Below are 26,428 nucleotides of genomic sequence, written 5' to 3'. Positions count from 1 at the left end.
GAAAACCATCAATGCTAGGCACCTTACCTGAGTCGAGGGTCCAAACAGCATTCTTGATTTCTTGGTGTAGGAAGGGCCGCTCAAGAGTGATCACGCATGAGACCGAGAGGGATGAGAGGTGAATGTCAGGCAGCGGGGCATGAAAGCGAAGAGGTTTATAGTAGAAATCACGGAAATGATCAGTCAAAGCCAGGAGGATGTCATCACCAAGAAATTCTTTGTCCCCAATAACCATGGATTGGAGCAACGCCTGACGGGGTCTCTGAGAGGCGGCCAAGTGAAAGAATCGAGAATTTTGGTCTCCATGCGAAGGCTAACCCAACCTAGAACGTTGCTACCAGTGGATGGATTCCCTAATCCGCCACTCCTGACTAAGACAATGGAGACAAAGGAGATGGGAAGACTGATTCATCGAAAAAATGTCAGATGACTGAAGGGACAGGAGCTCCTCATCTCAAACGGTCACCTCAAAAAATTTTCCGCTCCAAAAAATATGCTTCAAGGCAATAACCTCCCACCTGATGCGATGCAGCTTACGCGAGAGCCTAAAATCAGCCCATCTATCATTGACAGTGCGAGCCCACCACCTAAGGACAACATCAATAAAGGACTCATCTCGGAGCCACCAATGTTCAAAGTGGAATCGGGTGCACCCGGTTCCAGCCCTACCCCGAAGAAGTGAAAGTAACAGTGGAACATGATCAGACAAATGCCGCGGTCCTAAGACCAAGGATGACGACGGAAGAACAGAGAACAACTCAGGCGAGAGGAAGACATGGTCTAGCCACCGAAGAATGGGAGGATCTCTATTGTTGGACCAAGTAAACTTCCTATTATTCAAAGGCACGTCGAAAAGACCGAACTCATCAATGAATAAGCGAAAGACAGACATAAACGGACCAGAAGTGATAAGAGAGGAGGAGTCCGCAGGGCTAAGGAGGCAATTGAAGTCCCCGACCAAAAGCCACGGTAAAAAAGCAAGCTCACGAGCATGACGAACCTCAACCCACAGCTGGTCACGCAAGGCCCCAACGCAAGGGTCATAAACTGCAGTAATTAAGACCAAGACATTGGGCCAGAGACCATCAAGGATGGCCGAAACAGAGAACTTACCAACATGCACAACAATCCATGCAAGAGGCGGAGACCAAGCCAGTAGAATGCCGCCAGCAACACCATTAGCCGGAAGGTACCCAAAGGACAGATGACACAATAAAGTACGGATGCAGGCATGAGATATCACAGACAACTTGGTCTCTACGACGATAAGCAAGGAAGGCCCATGCTGATGGATCCACAAAGAGAGGTATCTATACCGATAACGGGCACTCAAGCCATGCACATTCCAACAAGCAACCCTCATGGGGAAACATTGTGAAGCGATGCATGCCTAGCTGTCCTAGCAGCATCGGGAGGGAGGATGGAGGCCGCGGAAGCCCCAATCCTACTCAATTCCTGCCGCAACCTGGCAAGGCTGGAGTGGGAGGCCGGCACAACAGTGGCAACAAATGATAAACACAAAAAATCAAGTTGGTCCTACAAAAGCGAGACCCTAAGAGACGCAAGCGCGTCCAGAAGGGAAACGCCCAACTCAACATCTAACAAAGGAGAAACAGGTGGCAACCTATCGAGCGAGAGAGGACAAACAGAAGGTTCGGTGGTGGGACCAGGCAACCGAGAAGGAGAGGGAGGAGAGGACGAGGAGACATGGGTGGAGACAGAACCGGAACACAAAGCGGGGAAAGCAGTGCCAACACAAGGGATGTGGGGGAGGGAAGGGCTAGTGGGGGGAAGAGGCAAGCAAGTGGGGGCGTAAGGGCAACCATGACTTAGTGTAGGGAGCAGTGCAAGCAAGGAAAACAAGTAGGTGGCAATACTACTATCTATGCAAACAAAAGAGAACGGGAGCAGGTGGGTGAAGGAGGTGGTTTTGGTTGGTTGAGAGAGAGAGAGAGATGGCTGGAAAGAAACTAGAGACTTGCAATGTCGGGAGACTCAGGAAACGTGAAGAAAAGGGGTTAAGTGAAAGCACTTGCGAAGGTAAATTAAGATAGTAAGGTGACTAGAGCTTTATGAGTTGGTTCGAGTTTTACCAGTGGAGTTAAGTGAACTCAAGCTCTACTTGGTTAGATAAACAAGCCATTCTAAAAAGTCGAGCTTGACTCGTTTCTTGAGAGAGTTGGCTCGAACTTGGATCCAAGGCGAGCTTTACCAAGTCAATTCTGAGCTACTCGACTCCTTATTCAACCCTAATGCCACCTGACCGTGCGCTAGCTTTATTTACCTTGGACTGCTATGACTATAACTCTACCACTTGTTTGAAGCGCAAAGTTTACTACTTGTTACTAGGGCTGCACAACGAGTCAAGCCAACTCGGGCTCGACTCGAACTCGCTCAAAAAAGCTCGGCTCGAGCTCGACTCATTTGTAAACGAGTCGAGTTCGAGCTGAAAATTAAACTCGAAACAATAAACGAGTCAAGTTCGAGTTTCCAGAACTCGACTCATTTAAACTCGAGTCGATTCGTTATGTAACAATCAATTGATTGGATAAACCCATTCGAGAAACCGGTTCACCGGTTTAGGGTTAAACATTTTTCTCTTCACGTCTTCGCACTTTCACTCTTCCATCTTTTGCCTCTCTGTCTGCTCTCTCTCTTGCTGGCTGCTGCTTTCCCTTTTCTGGCGACGACGACCTTTGGGGGCTCGGCCTTCCGTCTTTCCAACTGCTCTCTCTTCCCGTCTGCTCTATCTCTTCCTGTCTTCCCTCTTCCGTCAACCAAACGACCAGACTACAGACAGGATGGATGAAGGGCATCCTTTCCATCGTATCACAAAGAAGAGAAAGAGGCCGGTTGTAGTGCTTGTTGGGCCTTCCTCATCATGTGGTAGAGCAGAGAGGGAGAAACTCATCAGGGTCCTTCATTTTTCTAGGCGGTAGAGAGGAAGGGTCATTGAGCTCTTCCCCATTGCAGCAGCGGCAACGACTGCCGCAATCTACTGAATGAGAAACGGGAGGGGGACTTGTCGGGTCCCTTGCTTCCTTTCAGGCAATGAGTGATGGGGCCGATGGTCCTCCTCGCCAGTGGTGTGCAACAGCAAGAAAGGGGCTGTCGGCCCCTCTCTGGTTGCTAAAACGAAGGTAGGAGGTCCAAGTTCTTGTTGGCGATTGTCTGATACCATCGCCATAAAAGAAGAAAAAGAGAGATAGGGAGGGACTTGGCTGGATCCCTCCTCCTCTGGCGACTACGAGTGGCACCTCCGGTGCCTGTGGGTGGTTACTCGTGGGCAGATGTAAACGAGTTAATCGAGTTATGGGAGTCAAGTTCGAGCTTGACTCTTTATAATCTAGTCGAGCTCGAGCTTGTGTTAGGGAGCTCGACTCAAGTTCGAGTTGAGTTCGAGCTCAAGCTCTATGAGCCGAGTCGAGCTCGAGCTGGGCAAGCTCGAGCTCGACTCGACTCGTGTGCAGCCCTACTTGTTACGGAAAACCTTTATCTTAAATATCTTTTGACCCCACATTTTGTGTGTTAACAAGCTATATAGGAAGGTGTACCTCTTATGGAGAAACATGCTTTCACGTGGTCAATGGGAGCACGGTTGCACTACCCTTCACACATAAATAGGGATACACACACCCACAGCCAATATTGATTGTCATTGAATGACAAAATTAAAAATCCGTTGTCAAAAAATGGCCTCTGCAGGAGCATTAAAAACAATTTATGGTGCACTAATGTTTAACAATGCAATTAGGAATGGTTTACAGTGGTTCCCATAATGGATTTTTTAATTTTAATCATCTAGGTCTTGCATATTAAAAGCATCATATGTATATGTAAATGTACATGTAAGGGCTAAGCCAGAGGGGCCACCCTCTCCCATTTTTTTGAAAACCAAGTTTGCATGTTAGCATTTGGAAAAATTGCAACTTGCCCCCTATGGAAAGTGGAATTACATTTTGAAAATTTTCACCTTGGTCGACAAAAAAAATCAAGAAAACAATTCCGCATGTTAACATTTAAAAAAAGACACCTGTTATGGTAGAAAATTTTTCAGGTTTCAATTTTTATCTCATAGGGAAGAATTTTCCATTTAACCAACATAGCCATTTTGGTTATTTTCGGCCCATAACATACAGTTAACCGTTATTAATCAGGGCCATAATATAAAAACCTGCCCTCTTTAACTTTTCCCTAATTTGCTTAATTTCCCAGCTGTCCTAATTCTTTTCCTCTCTTCGGTGCTTCCCTTTTTGAATCTTCGTAATGGCTATTTGGACTCACGCCCGCCTTCCTCGAAAGCTGCCTTGCCGACATTCTTCCGCTGCTGACGGGCGTTCTCTCCTACATCATGGGCCCTTGTTGCTGGATTGAGACGAATGTGGCAGTTCAAGCCTCAAGGACATCCCTTACCTGCGTTTTCGTTTACCTCCCTGGCTTTCTGTTGAGCCTCAAACTTTTCCTTGGGTGGTTGTTTTTAATTATAGTCACAAAAAATGAGTTTTTTTTTATGCAAAAAAAACATGATAAATTAAATTGTAGTTTAAAACTCTAAGTGAAAAAAACATTAAAAAAAAAGGAGCGTTTTAAAGCATTTTTTTATCATGTTTTTTCACTTTTTTTGTTTTTTTATTATTTAATACCAAACAAATTTTTATTTTTTATTTTTATTTGTTGTAAATCTACTTTTTTTTTATGTTTGTATTATTAGTTTTTCACTTATTTTATTTTTTCCTTATTTTTCGTTTTTTTGAATTTTTAAAAATTTATCTCTTTTTGTCAAATTCACCGTATTATACCAAAGAAAACATCGCTTGCTATGTTTCTAATAAGCACACACATTCCCTTTCCCTCTCTTCCTGTGGCGTTCATAAGACATCATTGTATTTTACTGCCGTCTGATCGATGAACAGGGTCGATCATAAATGCCAAAAGACCGCTTGCCTGCCGTAATTGGCGAGAGTGTCCGTTGTTGCTTGTCTAAATGTGCTGAAAAGATGCGTAGAACAGGTCAGAACGTACCTTGTTTTCCTTCTGCTACAATTTAATGTCTGGGCCAGCACTGAGGACCAAGTGTTCGTGAAGAAGCTATGGCTGAATCGGAGCTCAAGTTTAACCCTTCGACCCTTCGAAAGAGACGGTTCGTGGTTGCGTATCAAACAAAATCTCTGACAACATCTATCAAAAGCTGACTTTTCGTTCTGTAATTTTCACAAAAAAAGACAGGTTGCTTTAATTTAATATTTCTGATAGGAACTCATTTTCTATCTTCTTCCTGGCTTGATCACTTTTTGTCAACAATTGCCCAGAAACAATTCAAGTCAAAACATGTTAAGTTAGAAGAAGAGAAAATTTATGCTCTTCAATGTTGTTGGTTTATCCTGCAAACTGCTTCTATGCTTACATGTAGGAAGGTGTGACCGTCGTTTCCTTTATCTTTCCTAATATGACAATAGTTGCAGTTAAAATCAGTGAACGTGTTACTGTCGTTTCCTTTAAAGGTGCAATGGAGGTGTAGCCGTTGTTTCTTTTAAAGGTGGGCTTTACTTAATAGTTGTTCATTATCATGCATTTTTTGCATAGTTGGCAAATCAGGACTGGGTCACCAGTAACTCGGCTGGGTTAAGTCATATACTTTATAGTGCTTTTTTTTAATAAATAAATGAAGAAGATAATTCTTTGGGATTTTATGTTTGTTTTTTTCATCAATTAAAACTAGATAAAAAGTAGTATGAGCATTTATGTATACTTGAAAACAAATTGGAACTTATATGTATGTTGGAGGTGAGGATGTCTCCTTGGATAAGGGAATGCAAAAGTTTGGATATTACCTCATACCACATGACCTCAAGATGTTATGTTTGCAAGATTGAACAAGAAGATGAAAAACATTCCTTTTTTACCTATCCAGTGCTGCTAACATGATAAATAGGTTAATAAGGAGCGACTCTAGCTACCAAATTGTGAGCTGGAACATTTCTCTCTCCAGGGTGGTAAGCGTTCAATGTAACTGGAAAACATGGCAAAGTTGGATGGAAAGATGGTCCTCTTAAAGAGTTCCTATTCCCCATTTTTATCAAGCTGGTTATATGCATGCCTTGGTGCCAGTGGCAGAGGCAGGGTTGGTTGAAACTTCGGTATACGTCGGTTCAGTTATATGGAATAGCCTCACAAGTTACAGGATATTGCTCCACAGTCAATTGAAAATTTATGGTTTCGCCTCTGCTAGGTGCACAAAAAAATTATGTACCAGAGTATAAAATTACTAGAATACCCTTGTCCAATAAAAAAAGAATCATTTTGCAAGGATGGCAAAGATAAAGTTAAAGGAGAAAAAAATACATTTCTTTTTGAAAATTCCCCCTTATTCTCACCTTTTTTTGGTTTTTGGGTGCACATCTGCTGCGCACCAGGGTGGCTCATTCTTTTTTTTTTTTTTTTTTATAATGAGCCGGTCTGTCCACAGTGATGCAGCTGAAATTAGGCGAAGATCTCCCATGGAGGCGATATAATTGCCATTTTCATTGTCTCAAAGAACTCTATTCACAGATTGATAGATCAGAGTGTCTAGGGCCCTTGATTTTGGCTTTTTGTTGACAACTAATGGGCCAGTAATGGTCGGCATTATGTCCTTGTAAGTACTTTATTTTTTGTCAATAAATTTGGGGGCTCACACCCAGCAGAAGTTCACCTGGTAAAAAGAAAAAGATAGTTTGATTCTTACAGACTAATTATAAATAGGACTACGTACAACAACAATTAAAATAATTAGTAGTGGAAAGGAACAATAACATTTTAAATGATGGTATTGAAGACACAAAGGCAATAGATGCAGAGAGTGCCGTGCCACGAAAGATCAAAGAAAAAAGAGGAGGAAATTGGAGGTGAAGAGGCAAATTACTAAAAAAGCTACAATCTAAAACTAGAAGACTTTTAAAGATGAAGAAGAGGGATTCCAAAAAACAAATCAGCGAAAGCAGTTCATGTAAGATAAAATCCATCTACATCACGAATCAACTAAACATGGACCAGAAGAGTACAGCAGGTTAAGGCACAGCAATAGAGCAGTACATGAAGAGTAGAACGGAGCTGAGCAAGACAAGAACAAAAAGGTTGCATGGAAACAAAGTCTCACATTTAATTCATTTAATCAGCATTTACATCAATTGGTTACAAATGAATGCAATGAAATTCATACAGCTGGATTTCTGTTATGGTCGAATATTCCACACACTTGCAGATTTCCCGTAACCAATATCCTCACCACTCTTCTGCATAGTTCAATTGAACAAATGAATTTTGTTTAGTGACCTCCTTCATAACTATCTACTTTACAGCAACGTAAACCAGGAATATTGCTGTCAATATCTTGGAGTAGGGCTTGTATGCTTCAACATTCTCGACTGTGACCTTTAACTAGAAGAGAGGCACAATGCCGTGGAGGAGGAAATGAACCGATAGAATTAGGCATAATGGTTTTCAAAATTTTCGCAAAAGGCTGTTACAACCAACCTTTCACGACGAATCTTACTGTTCGCCTGCAGGAAGGAGCATTGCGACGGTAAAATTGCCATTGCTATGCCATCTTTCTATGTGAGTTGCTTTCTTCTATGAGGTACTTAATCAAGATTTTGTTAGCTACATGAATGTAAGGTTTTCTATGTGACTTTTAGCAAAGGCTTTTGAAGGGTCTGGTTGTTGACCCCGACCTAGTGGTCTGGGAACTACCAATCTCTGTGTGTGTATGTGTGTGTTCATATGTATAAAGGTACATGCATGCATGGCTTTGTGATAGATACATACATCCCTAGTAGATCTTGAAATATTCTGACCACTCCAACCCCTATTCTGTCAGGCAAATTTTTTTGCTGAAGTGCTATATGTTAATGGGTACATTTCAGGAGACAACGGTTCTTCGATCGTCAACTGTCTGTAGAAACGAAAGAAGAAACCAAATTTGGCATGCTAAGAGAACTGTTCTCATTCTATAGGAAGTTCTTTAGCTAGAGTGATGCACAATTGACCCGGACCATGTTCCCAGGGTCCCACATATATCCAAGTAACTGTGGTAGAAAAGGGGCTCAATGATTGAGACCACATGGGAGGAGCCCGTTATAAAGGCGAGGACTCTCTGACTACATATCCGACTTGTTGGTTGGTCGGATTTGGGATCCTTACTGCATTGATGGTTACATTAATATAAAACAAAGAAACCTGGTTCGGTGAATTACTTCATTAGATAGTGCATCGAAAGCAATGACTTCGAATATTTAAACTGAAAGGTTTTCTATAAGAGCAAACATAGAAGAAAAAAGGTACTCCTAAATTTTCAAACAACTGAAATACCCTATCCAGTCATTGTGAGGGGTCGATTACCCGCTCGGCCATGCCGACACAGTAAGCAATATTGCAGTCTATCGTCTCCTCATAGTCAAGGTAACAAGGATACCTTTTCAATGTTTATAGTCTAATGATCAAGTGCATGTATACCGTCCAAGAATAACAGTTATATGGAGTCCATTAAATATGCAAATTAATGCATAATAAATTAGATGCTTTAATTATCTATGGATGGTGAGACTTGGAAGATATGGGCATTTGTGTACCTCGGATATGAGATCCAAGGTGATTTGAGATCGTTGGGAACCCCAGATCCAAAGATTTGAGGTCAGATCCCCCTCCCGTCCGACCTTAAATTAATCTGAGGCTTTGACCATTTATTGACGTTCTCAAATCCTCTTTTTCACATATGGATGAAATGGGGTGTTTGTTTATGTTATCGGTTCCACATAAAAGGGATCTCAAATTAGCCTCAGATAAGATCCAAGGGTATCAAACCTTCGCTGGCATCATCACGGATAAGTCACGACCACATCTTAAGGGGAAGCAGATGTGCATTCAGATTACAGCTGTTGAGTCGAAGAAAGAGTGTTTTGCTGGGTTTTATGTTCGATAGGTGAAACCCACAAGGAAAACAGTTAAATGTAAGGCTGTCTTTCTGATGATATGATCTTTCCTGAACTGAAATTGCTAAGTTTCATACTTGTCTCTTTAGACTGCTTAGGAAATGTATAGGACCGTTTTTCAGAAGTGAAAAAAATGCCAAAACCCTTCAAGTATAACCCATGCATAAAATTATATTTTATGTCTTTCTGATGGTTTTAAATGGAAGGCTATGTCTTTCTGATGATATAATCTTTCCTAACAAAGTGTTTTTCAGAAAAACTCCGGTCTTATACTTCAAACGTCTTTTTGAAAAATGTCAAAATGAAAAAAATGCCAAAAAGAACAGCAACTTTCGTGTTTTTTGGCTTCTTTGCAATGTTTTTTGCATTGGATTTTACTTTCCCATATTTTGCATTTTATTTTTAGGTTTTTTTAGATTTTTAAGAATTTGCATAAATGTCCCCGAAATTTTCAACCTGACCGTTTAAAATGTTCCAATACAATTATGCTCATAGCTGCACCATTGTCTCATCATATAGACAAAGTCGTGAACTTATAATTTTTTCCTCAAGGAAATACATCTGATCAGTAAAGAAAAGCATGCACGCTCCCTTGAGTTTGCAGTTTTACACTGTGTAGGCGGACCAGAAGAAGCCATGGGAAACCATATATTCCTCTGCTATTTCCTGCACCCACCTGCCAAGATACTCTCGAGCTTTCCGGGACGACAGAGCACCGTAAGGATGCCCTTCTGCTGGAAGCCATACTCCTCTGCTTCATCGAGGAGCCTTAAAAACGCAGGATTGCTTAGGTAACTTAGTGGAAGCACAAACCTCTTTGCCTTCTCTTCGCAGATGGCCAACACAGCAAAGTGCCCCTCCTTCACGTTCTTCCTTGAGCGCGAGATCAACTTCTTTATTAAATTCTTGACAATGCTCTTGAGCATGCCCATCATCCTGTGCTGCCTGTGACCGAAGAAATCGATGGTCAGCAGCTAACAGTGGCGCTGCTTCTTCCACACTACCAAGCTTCCATTTATAATTGTGGAGAGCTGCATGCACGAACCGCTAAAAGTGACAATTGCCTGACTTATGTTGCATGTAAAAATATGTTTACTTTATGGAGCGTATCTTCTGGAAGTCGGAAGAGATAGACCATGCTTATGAACACAGAATCTCTACAAAATCTGACATTTTTCCACTCAAAATTACGGAAGTACTGAAAAGGAAAAAGAAATGGGAAAAGGTAAAACGAAAGAAGGGTAAGCCACCAACGACATGAATCTTACTATTCTTTCAAATCATTGTTCGCGCGTCGGTAGATCAATATACGTTTACAAATATTTTAAATGCCTTCAATAAAGTTTGCACAAATTTGCCGTTCTCAACAGATCTGGCACGTGACAAAGAAAATTGTAGCACGTTCAAAACTGTGTGTATTAGAACTTGAAAAGCGCATATCGGACGTACACTTTTAAGATCCTTGGGAGCTTAGATACCCACGTGTCATGTATACGACCACATGGAAGGGTTAGACCTGTGAGGCATATATTTAGGTCTAAGTTAACATATTTAGCATGTGGTGGAAGGTTAAGATCAGGCACAAATTTGGGTCTGAATTGTTAAATTTAGTATGAAGGCCAATGATATGCTCAGACTTAGGGTCTCACATGAGCGGATGCATGTTTTTAAGGGGAAGTAGATTGATTATAGCATCCCATTATATAATGAAGGATTTGATTATAAATCATTATGAGAGTGTCAAAATAAAATCTTGAAGTGTTTAGTACTCGCATAACCACTACATCAAAAGGGTTATTACCCAAAGTCAAAACCATGGTTGAAAGAAACAAAAGCAGAAAATGGTTTCCTTTTTCTACATATTAATTTGTTCTATCTTTCCTAACTTTATCATGGTTTCATCTACATCCCCCAAATTAAAGCTTGATGCCCTTTCATATGAAGATGAGTTTCAGGGTTTCATCTACATATTAATTTGTTTTTTTATCTTATTCCAAGCAGATGCCCTTTCATATGAAGATGAGTATTTGCTTATTGATGAAACATGACAATTTTGATTATCCCTTCAAGATACTAAATATTCCACAATTCTTTGGTGCTTCTAAAAGGGTTGGCGATTGATTGCTATTTGCCAATAAAATATGTTTGTCTTATCTGCTTTGCTTCTTCATACCCCTTAATAATTGCCTTTTCTGTTTATTTGAAAATTCGATCTTTTTTTTATACAAAATCTGACACAAACGAATTATTTTCTTGGGATCTGATGACTATGTGCCCTTCATCTCGTGAATTATTGTCAGCAAAAAAGTCACATTTTTTCTCCATGATAATTGGGATCCAGAAAATACCACTCATTTATCCATCGATCTTTTCCTTATGTAGTGCTATTGGACCACATACAACAGTCCATTATGGCAAGGAAACTGTGAACTTCGCTCCAGCAATTATCTTAATTATCTTGGACTAATAGGAAACGAAAATGATGGTGAGTAAGAAATTAACATATTTTAGTCTATAATGTGTCTCTTAACTTTCTTAGTAAAGGGTCAAAATTCCAACTTTTTACTCCAAGAATCATGTACAACTGCTTTGGTGAAGTATATATGGTGTTGGGTCATGTGGGGCTCGAGGTTTTTATGAGACAATTGGTACAACATATGTTCATCTCATTTCACTTAGGAAGTTTATTCCATATGGGTCTTACAAATAAAAATATGCCAATCTATTTAAATATTTCTTTTATTAGATGATTTCTATCCATGAATTTGTCTGCTTTATTGATAATGATACTCTAGGGGTGCTAGAACCATGTGAAACTGAATATACATCTGCAATTAATTATCAATTTTATTGCCCTGTAGGGGTCGTTGGGTAACTGAAACACTAGGTGAATGTCCCATAAATTTTCCCAAAAACTTGTGATAGGTTTATTGGACACTAGAACTATAGTTCTATGAGCCTACTCTACCCTTCAGGACTGATTCATGAGACACTCACAAAGTGTTCCTATTGCCAAACTACTCTTTAAATACACACCTTACTTGTGAAGCAGAAATTGCAAACTTGTTGGGGACTCCTGGCTAAATTTTGTATTCCTATGGTATTTTTGCTGCTTTTAGTGCCACTCCAGCATTTTGCATGGAAGGCAACATTGTCATTGCGTATGGAAATTTTCACATTGTAGTATGTATTTAAATCATTATGTGTGCAAGGAATCTTTTGTGGCGGTCTTGGCACAGTTGTCACATTTCTTGTGCTTAGTAAAATAATTACTTGATCTTTGGAGCACGTTTATGCATATGTGCTGAAATGCATTGTTGGGGATTTCTATTTAAATCCACCTGAAATATTTGGTTTCTTGAATGTATGAGTAACATTAAGTTTGGTTATGGTTGAATTTATTTGGGTGTTTTAGAGTCGTGACTCGTGGATAGACCTGGCCTGCTAGCCCAAATCAGGTCATGCAACTGAGCCAAGCTCGGGTTGACCAACCACGCATAGGTCATGATACCAAGTTAAGTGTTCATCTCAAGTTCGTTCAGTTATGCTGGAACTAAGCTCGTCATACTGGAGATTCCTTTTTACAATGATTTGATGCTACTTACACTTGGCTGCCTATCGCTCTCGACTCAAGCTGCTGCACCAAATATTTTGAGGATAAAGAAAATGCTCAAGCAATAGTGGAGATACATGGGGGCTGGTGTGGGCCACTACTTACACCAACCCAACAAAAGTTTAATTTTTAAAATTTAAAATTACATTGTGATGACGTAAAAATTACATGGGGTGCCCATATGGGCTGGTGATTAGAGTGCGTCTCAACAAAAAAAAAATCTTGGACTCCATGAAAAATCAATATACCATTTCATAATCTTTGTGTTACTAATACAGAGATGGTTATCATCATCACTACTACAATTCATTTCATCTGCAATGATTGCTACTTGGGGCATCAACGGTCGTGGATGAGTCCTTTCATGATTGATATTTTTTTTTGTGTCAGAAAATTTAGTACTTAACCAATCTTATTTTCCAATTAAACTTGGATGTTGGAAATTACTAGTCTTTCCATATTATAGTTGTATTATGGGTCATAAACTGAACATCCCTAGAATCAAAGCATAGCCTAGTTACATCGTAAAATCACTACCTAATTTGGTTATTGTGTTGTCCAATTGCTAGATTTCCGATGCAAGCCTGCAGGGAGAATAGATCTCCCCAACTTTTTATTATAACAAAATGGGCTGGCCACAAGCACTGCGAAAACAAAACAAAATAGCAGTGTTCATCCACAGTTAGTTTCTTATCTTATAGACAAGACATCTTAATTAAAAGAAACACTCAACATCCAGCTTTTTGCATCAGAGCAGACATTTGTTTGAAAACAAATACTGGGATATCGCCATCAGCAACCATGCTTTGAAATGATGCCTTAAGGATAGTAGGAACCTCATCAAAATCTGGGAATGACCCTCCAGACCTCTGCTCAACATTCTCTTCCAACTAAGATTGTTAGAGGAAACCCCAATCTTGCTAAATTGAGGTCAACACTAGATAATAGCTTCGCCAAAGTATTATTTCAGGGCAGACTAAATCTGCATCATCTCAAAGGACATCAGCTTGTAATATTACCATTGAATCACTCCGATAGACTGCACCAACCCACACCTGTTTAACATATTTCAAGGAAAGATTATAAGAATGGAACTCATAGCTCTCACTCCAGAATATGTTGAGCCGTGAAGATGCCAAAATCCAAACATAGCTTAACTTCTCTAGCATGGTCTTTCCAATCCACCGACATCAGATTCTCTGTGTAGACTGACCATGAGAGCCCAGTGGCCTCAGAGACGGCGAAGGAGTGGCTATCATGAGAGGATTTGTTAGATTTAGTAGCCAAGATTAAGTTAGACTTAATAGCTTCAAGAAGGATAAATATTCTCCTCTAACCTATAGTTTTTGAAATACAATTTTCTATGTTTCACTATCCTGTTTGTCCTCTATTAATATTTGTCTCCTAATTTGTGCTTGTTAAGTTTGTTGTCTTGCAATAACGTTGCAACATGGCCATCAAGAGAACATTCACGGAAATGAAAACTGGGTTTAATCTATATTATTAGCTTTGTCCCTAGAAAGCTGTTTTATTTGTTAGAAATCTTGTATTATTGCTCTTTTTTTTTTTACCTTAAGTGTTGGTGAGCTGCTTTAGCATACTCAAGGACACATTTAATTGCAAAACATGCTTGCTTATTGGTCTCTAAATGGCTTATATTTGGCATAAACAAGAACACACTTTATCATGTAAAGCATGAAATGATATGACATCATAATAACTAGTGTATAATGATACTATCATCGTGACATCAGTCAATTACCCATTTCTTTTTATGACAATTAATGGTTCTATTAAGAACATAGTGAACAAAGGTAAACTAAGTGGAGTAAACTAGGTATGGTCAAGCGAACATATATATATATAACGTTATTGCCCGATTGTGGATACAAGGAAAATGAATCTTACTACACCTTCCATCTTCTAAGAACTCAAATCTCTCCATTTTTTATATGATTTGCATATTTATTTATTAGTTTGATATTTAAGGTCTTCATATATTTAATTAGAAAAGAGATTTATATGATCAGTAAAGAAACGTTTGTGGATTTATGACATTAGGAAATTATTTATTGCATAAAATTGCAAGGACCATAGTCTATGAATATTGTTTATGTTATAGGGAACAAGTTGCCGGAAATGGAAATGTTGATTATAATGACCACAATCATGAATTTCAGATTAGGAAGCCCAAAGAATGATGCAACAAAAGACCATGAGAATGGTAATAAAAGAATGATTCAAACTGCTGATATGGACTTTTAATTATTTATTTTGTATAAACTGTGATTATTTTTTTGTGAAATTTGTACATGATTGGACTCCTTATTGTATAAATTTTCTATAGATTTTGAATGGATATATATGTGTGTGTGTGTCTGTGTGTGTATATATATATATATATATATATATATATATATATATATAGAGAGAGAGAGAGAGAGAGAGAGCAAGATACAACACAAGGTAATGGCATGGAGAAATATGGTGGACTAACTGATTTTATTGGCAATGTTTTGTAATGTGAATATTGGCAACGACTATTGCCATAACCATTAACTAGAAGACCATTGCTAATGATGTTATTGGCAACAGCTTTTGCCCTTCTGAAAGGCTTTTCCCAATGCCACAAAAGACAAGGGCAGCCTTAGCCTATCCACTACGGCATGGGTAGTTGCCGATAATATTATTGACAATGGCTCTAGATCTACTGGCAATGATAAAAGCTGTTGCCAATAGTGCGTATAAACATGTTTGTATCAAGCTCTAGATCTACGGCATACACCTCATTTTTTGTAGTCATGCATAGCTTTGCCTAATGGATGACACTAGTCATGCCTTTTGGTGATTTACTATATCCATCTTGCAAATATCAGCCAACCATCTTGCATTCTCACAACAATATTATCATGGCATCATGCCTGGAAAAAATCTTAAGAGAGAAAACTAATTAACAGTAGTCTTGTAAGGGTCATTTTTCATCACGTGACACGACCACTACATGACCAACAGGGTAATCAAGCATCAGTTAATGACAAAAATGGACATCACTGGGCTGTCCTTTTTGTCCATAAGGTGGAAGCAATTGGCTGGTATATGGAAATGAGAACAGAATATAATTAAAACTTGAGTGTAGACAACTTGTGCATCACAGCTGGATGAAACGAACCTTAAAGCTTAGAAAGGAGTTAATCGGATCCAGAAGAACTTTGAAAATCGCCACTCATAGAGAGTATATGTATACTCCCAATTTTCCGTTGGGATCTGCATGCAATGATCCTCTGAATTTGATGACTAAGTAGTACTCTATTTACTGTTATCCATGGGCTTGCGTGACAAATCTGAGGGATACTACTAGATTTTGGTAGCTTCAGTTTTTATTAATACCAACCAAAAATTTAACTCCTGGAATTTAATTTTGTTAAAGCCAAACCTGCTGACAAATTAAAAGCGTTAGTTTTTCTCAAAAACGGTTTTCAACAACCACCCTTACATTTGAAGATTAAGATTTCAAATATTTGAACTTTGAATAAATGTATTAAAATATAAAAATTAGCACATTGGTTTTCTAGCATTATATTGCAAAAAGGATGCGGTTACTGGAAGAAAAGGTGATAATTGAAAATATCACGTCCTTGTTAATTTGTCTAACATGAATTCATTGTGGTGCTTGTTTTGGCAGCCTATTTGCTTTAACCAACTTATCTCCAATTGCTGATGTGAAATGGTAAGGGTTCCTATTTAGGTTCTTGGCTGAATCTGAACCTAATTTAACTAACCCCTTTGAGTCTCTTTCAAGAGTAGCCAATGATGCCCTACCATATAAATTACATCCACTAAATGTGATAATTGATAACCTGTTCCTTCCCAAACTCTGAATAGCATTCTTTAATATAGCCATCCTGTAATTCCTTTCCTCTATCAAGGAAATTAAGAACGCTATATATTGACCTTTATTTTGTTAATCAAAGAACTGTTACTTATACAGATTGGAGGAAATGTTAATATTTTTTCCTCTTTCAAGGAAATTAGAGACACATGTTGACCCTGATTTTGGCAATCAAATAGGTGCTGGCAATTTATACAGATTTGAGGAGAAAGCATGCAGAAATATTACTGGCAAGTGGCTGGAGGTGCAAGTGACGCAGAATAGGAGACCCACCATGTGAGACTTGCATGATGCGGGCCATAAAGCATTCTCGTTAATGTCCAAAGCATCTCTAGAAATGACTTTCACACCTCAACATTTCAACTATTAAGTATGATTTTAAATTGAAACATCTACCGTCCATTATGTGCATGAAATTATTGATGTGTACTCAGTACACACAGCGTTCTCCAAAGTCAAAGAGGATCCTAGGCATTCTTTAACTTCATCAATTATGCGTTCCACCATATTGGTGCATAAATGTATATCCATTCGGGAAACAAATTTGGGACCGGAGTCCATTGCTTTGGAGCTTTTGCTCGCCCGTGGAAGACATAGCAAGAACAAATTAATTTACATTATCCTTTATGATGCACTGTTCTATTTCAGTTGACAAAAAGGAAAAGGAAAAAAGAATGGATACTTCTACATGTATCTGCATCCAGGGCCGCATCAAATAAATGTAGCATGGGCAAACGGACTACATGCATGTCCTGTTACAAGAAAAATAACCTGGTTAATGTACTTGCTAAGCCCTTTCTGCACAAAATATCCACAGAGTAAGGTATGGAATGTACCCATATTAAATGAACCGTTGAAACAAATTAATTTTTCCTGACACCCAAAATTCTAGGCCTGTCAAAGTGGAGGAACTTATTCAAACACAATATCTCGTTATGTGAAGGTATAAAAAGTTTCTTTGTTGTTACAGATCAACCTGAAAAGAAACCATATAAATCTACTTAAGAAGAGAAGGGAACGAAAGAATCCTCTTGAAATTTACTTTGTTGACCATGTTCCCGGAGTTCACTAAGAATATTAACTGAGTGACGCACAACCAAAGCTCCTTAGTTACTGCAATTATAACAGAAACTCTTGTGAACAAACTAAGAAACTAATTTTGACAATGAATGTGGACTTGCTATCTAGGATAAATTTTATTTCCTTTTGCATCCTGTTTGGCATCAAGAACAAGATGTTAATGTACCATGATTCTCACCAAAATTAAGATAGATTCATGGAACACTTGAACAAGTGTCCCATGAATCTACCCCAACATGAAACATTCACATGTTGTTCCTAATGCCAAACGTCACCTGCGGCTAGATGAGATTCAGGTATACTTTTTCATGCTCTGACCATTCAACTGTATTGGCCAAGTTTGATACACTAATATCCATGAGAAAGCATAGTATAGATGGCTACCTGAAATTAGGGCTGTTCAACAAGTTAAACTAACTCGAGCTTTACTCGAACTCGCTCGGCTCATTTATTAAATGAGTTCGAGTTAAGAAATGAACTTGTCCAAATAAATGTGTCGAGATTGAGTTAAGATGGCTCGGTTCGGTTATGCTCAAATGGGTATGCATGTGACTGATAGGTGGAAGGTTCAATCTTCAAACCCTCAAGCTGCTTTTTTAAAAAAAAAATAATTTTTTTAATGAAATGCTCAGCTTGGCACAAACCAATCATCTGCTCTAGCTTAATCGAGCCAAGCTCAAGTTGTAAAAGCTCAAGCCTAGCTCAAGTTTTTCTCAAGGTAGTCGAGCCGAGTTCAAGCTCAGTGAGCTCGGCTCAAACTCTAATCGTGAACAGCCCTACCTGAAATTAACGAACTAGTATTTCTTTGAAGTTTGGACTGAAGATACAAATATAATCAATGTCTTCATTAACTTCCGAGTGGCCATTGGCAGGAACTTTCTTGACTGTTACTTGGATTCACATTGTTACTATCAAAAGGGATGTCACATTGCCTTTCAGATATATCTTGCCACTTGTATATGGATAGAGGTGATGGGATAAATCATAGAATCACGAAGCGGTGAATTGCCAGGTTACAGGGTTTACTTAGAAAGGAGAAGAGGGACTCCCAAAGCTAAACGCAGATTAGTTTTCAGAGAAATAGTAACCGGTGAGCTAAGTAGTGGTCTAACCTTTGCTTTTCCATGTACATGATGAATGAGCCAGTTGTTCGGACCGATCTTTCATCTGATACCACTTTTTGAGTACTTGGTGTGGGGACTATTTGAATACTAACCACTTCTCTTTCATGGTATTTGCTAATGAAGTTTGTTTCCGAATTAGCTGGATTTAGATGTGAATGTCTTCACGTCGCTTTACAGAAAAAGGTTGCACCTCAAAAGAGTGGGACAAGTATTGAAAGAGATCTAATGTCTTCTCAAAGCTAAATTTGACGGGGTAAATCATAGACGCCTTTCGAATTCGTCTTGGTTTTCATCCTGAAAATTATAAATTGTTATGACGGGTGAGAAACATTTGACACAATATCAATAATGTTCTCATGTTCGAATTTGATTTTTTTTCACTTTTAAATTATAAATTGGTATGATGGGTTCTCACTGTATTTGATTTTTTGCAATTTTAATTGGTTGACATGGTCCCTGGATAGGAAACTTTTGAACAAATTGATATGCCATAATTGCTCAGCTGCTTCTCTCGGTACTTCGAATTAAAAATACTATGTACCTCACACAATTGCAGATCTGATTAATTTCAATGCAAATAACAGAACAATGGCAGCGTTGTTCTTACGAGCATTTCTAGTGTTACTAAAAATAATGGAGATCAAGTGACCAAAAAAGGCAGACATTTTGGAGCAGAAGTTTCTAAAATCTTGTGTTCGAAAATATATTAGTTAACCCCGCCTAAACATCACTTTTGATATAAAACAAGCATGTCAGACCAAACGGTCTATTGGATCATGTTATCATAATCTGTTCTGGCCATTTCATACAATGAGTCTCATTGAAGCAGGCCAAATCATAATTTCCTGATACGTTTCTTCAAGTAAATGTTAGAAGAGGATTTTAGTTTCAGATTAAGTACCTAGATTTGTAGTTTCAATTTGGATGGTGCCATCTTACCACGGTCCCCTTCATATTTGGAACTTGGACTAAGTGCACGTCGCTCGCAGACTTGCAGAAAATGCCCAATTTCGAGGCAATGAATGATATAAAACTAGCAATGGCAGTGCCGAGGATAATGGAGGAACTCAAATGACTAAAGGAAGGAGACAAATTAGAAGCTTTCTATATATCTTGTATACAAAAATATATTAGCTAATGGAACAATATATATATATATATATATATATATATATATATATATATATATATATATATATATATATATATATCCACTATATGAAATCTCCCTCTCCAGATGTATATACAAAAGTATTGTCAGATCAAAACAATTAATCGATTTGATCATGTTACCAACCCTCTTTCTCAGGGAAAGGTTAGTGATCCTGTAATTCTTTTACGCTGAATGGGCTTGGAAGAGATCGGTACTGGGAAGAGTAATCCCTTCAGTAGTCTTTCCTCCAATCCGCTGCCAGTATCCTCTCAAGCTCAGTTGGATCACAGGGCACTGTAAGGATGTTTTGCTGAGAAAAGCCGTATTCCTCCTCAGCCTCGTCCAGCAGCCTCACGAAAGCAGGGTTGCTCAAGTGACAGAGTGGCACCATGAACCTCTTTGAATTGCCGTCGAAGGAGGCCAGGACAGCAAAGTGACCCTCCTTCATTTCTCCGGCCTGTCTTGATCGCGAGAATTTCCTTTGCAAGTTTTGAGCAATATTCTTGAGCACCACCATCTTGAGTTGTGTTCCCGCCTCTGTAGTAGTTGGTAGATGGAAGAAGTGAAAGTTATCCTTCTAATTCCTGAAAGAGAAGTATGAGTGATCGATATATGTTGATTAAGTGAGCTATGAGTTACTTATATTTATACAGCTTTTAGGAAGGACTGAGTGCCACAATTATTGGCATGTGGCTAAGAGCTGCAAGTGAAGACACGCTTTTCTTCATTAATGAATCTGCTTTCGCACCATTACACCGGAACATGGTGTGGGACCGCACCATGTCTATAATCAAGATACTCTGTACCTTTGCAGATAGATTTCTGAGCTCTTAATGGTCAGTAGAAATGAGAAGGGTTAAAGGAGATGAAACATGTGGGGAGTCTCTTCCATGTGAAGCGGGGCAATGAGGAGACTAGACCTGCTGAGCGCCCATGTGGATCCGACGAGGTTGGCCTGATTTTTGGGTGCTAGTGGCAGACTTGGAACAGGGGCCCGATTGGATCTTGAATGGAAATTATGACAGGTGACATGCATATCCGAAGTAGGCAGGCCAGTACCTTTTCTGATTAGTAAGTCATCCTCACAAAGAAGTTGTGGAAACTTATCGCTGATCTCGAAATAATTTTGCAAGATCTTACAATTCCACCTAGTAATCAAGCTGTGGCGGAAACAGAAATAGGTAAATTTTGAACCGTTCAAAAAATCTAAGATAATTAAGCGGTTGAGGAGCACCAACATTTAAGTAAGCAAATGGCCAAAAAAAAAAAAAGAAAGAAAGAAGGAGAAATTATGGGACTGTGCGGACAACTGACCACGAGAGGTCACATTTGTCTCGGGGAATTATGCGTATTAACAAGGCTCAAGTCCACTAAATCTGCGCTTGATGTCTATTCTAAGTCAGTTTACTAACTATGCCCTAGATACCTTCTTAAACTAATCATTCCTTCTAATTAAAAGCTATCCTTCCTCTTAAGTAAATTGGACGTTGTTAATTATGGCCTCTGCTGCAAACTAACAAGCCGGTCTTCAACTTTGTCGGGCGTCTTTAATCCATCCCTTGTCCACCAGGGATAAGAGGACGTGTTGTATGGCATACCGCATCGACCAGGGATAAGAGGACGTGTTGTATGGCATACCACACGATGCTGTCTGAGTTAGGCCTAGGCATGGGGTCGGCCGCTCAACTCGATAAGGGTCGGGCTCGAGCCAGCCTGACACTCAAAACACAAGCCCGAATCTGGCACGGCACTTAAAACTCGAGCTCATTAAAAAGTATATAATTTAATATGAAATAATATATAAAAATAATTAACTGTAATAAAATATTATAAAATTATATATAAAAATCAATAAAATTAATATAAAAAAATATGTTATCCGGCCAAACCGGGCTGCCCATTGCTTTTCTTTTTGGTCCGAATCGAGCTGGGTACTAGGTACCCATCGAATACTCGACCGAGGCTTAGTCTTAGTAACTATAATAAAACGTACTTTGAACCTAATTATATGTTTTTTGCGTGGAATGCAAAATGACCAATAGTGAAATGGAGCTCTTCATAAAGACAAACAAAAGGTTGTAAACAAAGTTAAAGACATTTCTTTCTGAAAAAACCTCAAAATACCGCAACTCCTCCCTTATTTTTCAAGTACATATTTGCTGGGTGCACCATCTTCATGCACCGAAACAGGTTATGTGCTATGTGCACATAGTTTCAACGAAAAGTTGTGCATAAAGGTATGCAATAACCAAAATACCACGAAAAATTGTACATAAAGGTATGCAATAACCAAAATACCCTGTTTACCGGGTTTATACTAAAAAGGAAACATTTTAAAAGGGAAAAAAGAAGTTATAAAAAAGTTTAAAAAATCTAAAATAGACATTATTTTATGAAAAATTTTGAAAATACCCCAACCCTCCATTTTTTATTTGGTGTATCTTATGCTTGCAAGTCTATCTCTTCATGCACGCAACTCACTTGCTATTTTGGACCCAATGAGAATTACGTTGAAGTTGATGAGATTTACTTTGAACTCGACGACCCAATGAGATTTAGGTTGAACTTGTTTACGCTTTCTTGCCTTCCGTTATCAATGTTAATTAGTTTATCATTTTTAGCCCAACATATGGGACAACTCTGACTGCAATCATTCAACTTGGTTCGGGGTGGGCAATTAATGGCCGTGGGCATCTCGATATGCAATGAACCACAGCGGAAATTTCGCTCCCGGTTTCCAGCAGGACCGTGGTTTTCGGTTGGACCGTAGTGTTATTTGAGAAAGATAGGCATGCTGTTCTTGAAGTGAGATGCACTGCCCATCATTGTTAAGCTTCCGTCTTAGCTTGTCAACTTTTTTAGAAACATGAACCACATCTTAAGGAACTTGCCGATCGAGCTCCTTGCCATGGAAGGGCCCATGAGCCAAAGAAAATCATGTCGTTCACAATATATATCAAAAGAATATTGAATCATTTGAGTTCACTCAGCGTGTCCACCTTTAAAAGAGGAAGCCACAGGCAGTTTAATTCCAAATCCCACTGTCAACGTCAGTTGGCATGCAATCTCCATCACTACTTCATTATAGCAAGGTACAAGTTGTCACGTACCTCATGCACTTCTAATCCCAGTCGCTTTAAGATGAGGTAGTTCAACTTCTCATGGCAGACAGAGGGGTCCAGTATTTATTAGTAAAAGGCATCGCCCGTCTGCACCTAATTAAGATAGGAAAAAGAAGTGTCCTTTGTAAAACGATATGGTCGAGAGGACGGAAAGAAAGTGTCTTTTCTCTTTTTTGAAAAGATACAAAAAAGCCCGTGAGGGTCACAGCTGGGACCTGTTAGGCGGCACATCTCCAGATCCACCCATACTGGGGGCTATGCTCATGCTCATGCACAGTAATAAGGATAAGGTGTGTTTCTATATGCCAGTACTCTAGCTGGAGCAGTGAGATTAATCCTCTTGCTCACCTAATGGCTTGCTAGCATTTAACAAATAATTCAACATCATGTTTAAGAATATTGAAGTATCTTCTTATATTTAATTTGTTTTTATGAAAGACATGTTTTCTTAGTCATATAAAGAGCGACCCAGCCAATAATAGGCCTCACGTCTCTGCCAATTGTCTATTGTGTATTAGGAAATTAATACAGTAGCTACTGATGTACCTTCCACGAACCTAGCATTACAAATCTTCTAGGTACAGAAGTCGTGTACTTCATGTTGGCTGTTCAGATTCAATGAATAATTGTTGAACTGGTGCTGCTGATTTTAATGAATGCGTCAGTGGCTTTTGGGACCTCTTGGAGCTCCAATGAGTAGCTGGCGCATGGTTGTGATTTTTGCTGATCCATTGGACTTTGGTTCCTTTTCAATATAATAATTTTATAAAGCAGCTTTTAGTTTTAAAGCCTATTTTTTTTAATGATTTGATGTCCAGATCAGTTTTAATGGGCAGAAGTTGGAATTGATTGATAGAGAAATTTAAACATATCTGGTAGCATAACCAAGTCATTGGCTCATATTCAATTTTCATTTTGATCATTAAACATCGTACAATGTGGCAAGATCAAAGTTGATTCAGACATATATCTTTTGTATGTTTTCAACATTGTCATGTGCCATGGGGCAGGCGAATCTGTTCCTCATTTTGTCCCCATGGTGGAAAATAGCAACCGGTTGTATATGAAATTGAGAACCAAAAACTTGAGCGCTAGCATCTTCCTCATCATTTGGTGAAATGAACTGTAAGGCTGAAAGACTAGTAATCAACTATAAAGATCTTCTAGGTTGCGTTGTTTGATGTCTTCGAAACCTCTCTCCCCTCTCTTGCACCGACCAGAGAGTGCTCAAATGGACGAGAGATCGAAGCCATAGCGCGCGGGGGGCGCGGTCGTTCGTGAACGAAGGTGAGTTTCTCTCTCTCTCTCCACCCCTCGATGAGGGTCTCTCTAAAACCCTCAACGAAGGTCTCTCATTGATGAGGGTTTCTGTCTTGAAGGCTTCTGCCTGAAACCCTCAACGTTGAGAGACCCTCAACGAGGGGTTCTTTGAAACCCTTGCCGAGGGTTTCTCTGAAACCCAGAGAAGAGATGGGGGTTCAGATCTGAGAGATATGAGAGATGCGCGGACTTCCTCCTCGTTAAGGATTTCAAATCCAAGGTTTTGAGATTCCATATTTGTTAAAACCATTGATCTCACCTTAAAATCCAGGCTCGGATCTCAATCCAGCTTTGGATTCGAGATCCGAGACTATCAAACACTTCATTATAGTCCCATTTTGTTATAAAATGTTGCAATTTCTAAAGTTCATTCTAATTGCTCCTTTTAGTGCTTTACAACTGTGATCCTTAGTGAGCTTTTAAAAACTTAAGGTTTGATTTGCAGGCTAGAACTTTTGTATAAATGTTGTTAAAATGTTCACTGAAAACTTATTAAAAGTAAAACCTACTAATAATTTTGTGCATTTTTTTCCTACAAAGAATTCATCAGCAACCACACTCAAATAGAAAAAATAAAAATTTTAAATATTAACTTGTGAAATAAAAATAAATGTATAATAAATACAAAAAATTAGGCATTCTATTCCTTGCATTATATTGCACAAATGGATGTCTTTACCATAACAAAAGTGCATGATCCTTCAAAAATTGTGTGACCTTTCTCCAATTTGAATTGGCTATTGGAAATATTACAAGTTTCCATAAGAGACCAAGAAAAAAAAAAGGAAAAATCAGTAAAACCACCCACTGGATGGTGGGCCTCCATCCTTTTATTCGCACAAGAATCAAAGGTACTTACAAATTAACTATTAACTAGAAGAATAGAACAAGGCCATATAATTAATCTGCACAAACGCAGAAGCCATACATCATTTCCCAATGAAAAACCATCACTCTTCCTTTCTCCTTCCATAATAGGTCTATAAACAATCTTCCACACCACATGAAGGACCTTTCTTTTATTGCAGTCATTACCCGTAAAAAACTAGTCATAATAGAATTAAACTTACAAACTACTGCATTGTGAATCTGATATACATTGAACCAATAACAAATTATGTGACAAATAATATATTCAGAAATCATAATCATCTTGAAGAAGGTAACAACAGAATTTTCCTGGACTCAATTTTGACAAATGTCATGACAAGATGCAAGAAAGCCTAACTAAGAAAGAGAATCTTGAAAACAAGACAAGCTAAGCTTGTCATAAGCATTAGTTATGTCCAACTTAAGACATGTTGACCCTGTACTTGACTCTGGCAAGGAATGAATCATTTCATTTGCGGTAACCACATTATCCTATAGACACCTACTAGGGAGGAAGATAGCTTGTTCTTCACCAATAATTATACTTAACACACCCTTCGTATGCTCTTATCAGCACTTTTCAAATGACCTTGTATGCAAAGTTACACAATGTAAAAGGATGAAACTACGATGGTAAGCCCCAACAGATTTATGAACCAAGACTAGAACTGCTCTATTTATTTTCCTTGTTATTTCCCAAATTTAAAACGTTTACTGAAAAAGGCATGCCTCTACCCAGAACATTCCAATGGTGTATATGGAAAGCTCTGGAAAACCCATCCAGGCCTCGAGCAAACTGTTCACTTATGCTAAACACAACTTTTCTCACCTCTTTGAAAAATATAGTCCTAAGTGGTAACTCGTTCTATTCCATGTAGACATACAACATTATTTTAAGTTTCTAAATAATTTGTCAGTTCCTTCATGTAATACCTAGCAGACCTCTAAAGAAGTTCTCACATCAGTTCCTCCTCAGACTCAACACGGATAAGGAATGTTCCCTTTCCCAAGAAGGTGAAATTAGGGAAAACCTTTTTGAACCACATCTTACACAATGCATTGAAAGAAAAAGTGTAATAAAGACTTACTTTTGCAAAAGCACTTACAAAGCATCCACTTGCAACTCAATTGAATAGTGTGTGCCATACGTTCATAGTCCCTTTCCGATATGAAAATTGGAGCTCTACCATTGTTTTACTTCATCTCCAACAGCAGAAGACTTTGATTGTCTTCATCCTCCATATCTGAAGTCACTTTCACCCATGGCTTTTCCATGGGAAATTGTATTTTG

General features: G+C 38.8%; 1 protein-coding gene across 1 annotated transcript; it reads right to left on the bottom strand.

Moving 5' to 3' along the window:
* Positions 1-20,057: 20,057 nt before the first annotated feature.
* Positions 20,058-20,342, bottom strand: LOC116265244 (auxin-responsive protein SAUR36-like). Its single transcript, XM_031645804.1, has one exon. The coding sequence runs from the start codon at positions 20,340-20,342 to the stop codon at positions 20,058-20,060; it is 285 nt and encodes a 94-aa protein (XP_031501664.1).
* Between the last annotated feature and the right edge of the window lie 6,086 nt (positions 20,343-26,428).

Source organism: Nymphaea colorata, chromosome 12 (genome assembly GCF_008831285.2).
Source record: "Nymphaea colorata isolate Beijing-Zhang1983 chromosome 12, ASM883128v2, whole genome shotgun sequence".
NCBI classification, from domain to species: Eukaryota; Viridiplantae; Streptophyta; class Magnoliopsida; order Nymphaeales; family Nymphaeaceae; genus Nymphaea; species Nymphaea colorata.
The sequence above is the reverse complement of the archived record's forward strand: the minus strand, read 5'-3'. Positions and strand labels throughout refer to the sequence as shown.